Below are 2462 nucleotides of genomic sequence, written 5' to 3'. Positions count from 1 at the left end.
CAAAGCGCAGCACGATCTTATCCCAGCAGCCTTAAAAGAAAAGTTCAGCAAGAGCGATTATTTTAAGTCAGAATTGCACGCTGATACGGAGAATCTGTATGTCAATCAAAGAAACATACTTGACGGCTACGCCAAACACTTTCGTGCAGCGAACGTACCTCCTTCTGCCGACACCACGCCAAGGTCGTCACTGCCGCGCATCAAAATACCGCCATTTTTTGGTGCCTACGCAGATTGGCCGTCGTTCAGAGATCTCTTCCTCTCCGTCGTGAGTGGCAATGCGATCTTTAACATCGAGTGCTTTTATCACCTCCGCTCATGCTTGACAGGGCCGGCTGAAAAATTAATCAAGTCGTTACCTGTCACCAATGACAATTATAATCGCGCTTGAGCGATCCTGGACAAACATTATAACAATAAAAAGGAATTGATCCGCTCCAACTTTGCCACGTTCATCGCCGTGCCAAAGATGAAGGGAGATACCGCAGAGGAGTTGAGACGCATTCACAACGGCGTTACTGCCGCCGTCAATGGTCAGGAGAGCATTGGACGTCCAATTAACACCCACGGAATGGACCTCTTCAACTTCCTAGTCACCGAATTGTTTGACGCACGCACGCGTCTGGAATGGGAATCGTTTACGTCAGACTCATCAGAGCCGGCACAAAACAAAACACTCGTTGACTTTATCAGCCGACGGATCCTGACGCTCAATGCCGCACGACCGAAGAGCGTCAGCAAACCGCCCGAAGAGGCTTCACGGATTGCCAAGGCTCACGTCACTAAGCACCAAGGAGCTGAGCCGCCGCACTGTACACTGTGTCGTGAAAGGCACACCTTGATGACCTGCCGAGATTTCAAGGCCAAGACCGTCAACGAGCGTAAAGCATTTGTAGAGACGAACAAGCTCTGCTACAACTGCTTAGGAAACCACCTCTTATCTCGCTGTCAGTCAAAGAACTGCCTTACGTGCGACGCACGACACCACACTACGTTGCACGGAGCAACCACGTCTTCACAGGCAGCTGAGGCCACCACACGCGCCACTACACTGACCACGACTCTTCAAGATCGAGATCATAAGGCTGTTCTTGCTACAGCTCGAATTAACATCGCCGATCGGTACGGCTTACCACACGCCGTACGCACCTTGATCGACCAATGTTCCGAGGTGTCGATCATTTCTAAGGCCTTGGCGCAACGTCTCCGCCTGCCTCGAGTCTCGACGGATCTCTCTATCTTCGGAATCGGAGGGACCCGCTCAGGATCAGCTCGTGACAAGGTCACGCTGCACGTCACGTCAGACGTGACCAACGCCGAGCTCCGCGTGGTGGCTTTTGTGCTGCCCCGCATATCATTGCAGCAAGGCTTAGTCTCGCGAGAAGAACGCAGCTGGCCTCATCTCGACGGACTCCAGCTGGTCGATCCTCGCTTCCTGGACGACGACCCAGCTGAGCTACTGCTGGGAGCCGAGGTCTACTCCTTGATCCTCGAGGAAGGTCTCCGCAAGGGTGACTCAAGGATGCCGATCGCCCAGCAGACCAGCTTGGGACGGATCCTGTCCGGCGGCTACGACGCAACAACAATCAACGGACATCGCCGCACATTCCGGTGCACCGCCGATCACGACCTCGCCGACCTTCGTTCGACGCTTTTGGGAGCAGGAGAGCGAGCCAATAACTCGGGCTCCACTTACTCCCGAGGAAGCTAAGTGCGAGGAATTGTATGTGCGCACCGTCACACGCACGTCCACCGGGAGGTACATTGTGAGGCTACCACTTTCATCACCGCCGACGAATCTTCACGAGACTCGCCGACCAGCGGAGCGCCTCCTGAGAGCCATGGAGACCAAAGGCAGCCGAGATCCTCGATTTGGCGACCTCTATCGCAGCTTCATGCAGGAGTTCGAAGACCTACAACACATGAAGAAAGTCAACATTGCAACTACAGCGGATGATCTCAAGTGTTACTTACCGCATCACGAGGGTCCTGAAGGAGTCGAGCACGACGACAAAACTCCGAGTCGTATTTAACGGCTTTCAACGCACACGGGCCGGTACTTCGCTGAACTCTCATCTGTTGACTGGGGCGAATCTTCTGCCAGCGCTCAACGACGTGTTGCTGCGATGGCGTTGGCACCGGTACGTCTTTGTCACCGACATAGAGAAAATGTACCGCCAAATCCTCGTACATCCTGAGGATTGCCGTCTTCAAACAATCCTGTGGCGTCACAATAAGACGGACAAAATCCAAGAATACGAGCTGCTAACAGTGACCTACGGTATGGCTTGTGCACCGTTCCTGGCCATATGAACGCTGCGGCAACTCTGTGCAGACGAGGGGACGCAATTTCCTCAAGGGGCCACAGCACTTCGGCGGGACTGCTACGTCGACGACGTGGTCACCGGCGCAGACAACCTCGACGATGCCATCAACCTCCAGACGGAGCTGCGCTACCTGTG

At 54.3% G+C, this 2462-nt stretch overlaps 1 protein-coding gene across 1 annotated transcript; it reads left to right on the top strand.

Annotated features, from left to right (window-relative positions):
- The first annotated feature begins 469 nt into the window (after nucleotides 1–469).
- On the top strand, nucleotides 470–1711 carry LOC146721222 (uncharacterized). The gene has a single exon (XM_085487285.1). The coding sequence runs from the start codon at nucleotides 470–472 to the stop codon at nucleotides 1709–1711; it is 1242 nt and encodes a 413-aa protein (XP_085343411.1).
- The last annotated feature ends 751 nt before the right edge of the window (nucleotides 1712–2462 follow it).

The sequence above is a fragment of the Nylanderia fulva genome, unplaced genomic scaffold (assembly GCF_048542155.1).
Source record: "Nylanderia fulva isolate GAGA-0341 unplaced genomic scaffold, ASM4854215v1 Scaffold520, whole genome shotgun sequence".
Classification (NCBI taxonomy): domain Eukaryota; kingdom Metazoa; phylum Arthropoda; class Insecta; order Hymenoptera; family Formicidae; genus Nylanderia; species Nylanderia fulva.
The sequence above is the reverse complement of the archived record's forward strand: the minus strand, read 5'-3'. Positions and strand labels throughout refer to the sequence as shown.

What these genes read in the sequence shown, in the direction of transcription:
- LOC146721222 (XM_085487285.1), top strand. Translation starts at nt 470, where the DNA reads ATGAAGGGAGATACCGCAGAGGAGTTGAGACGCATTCACAACGGCGTT.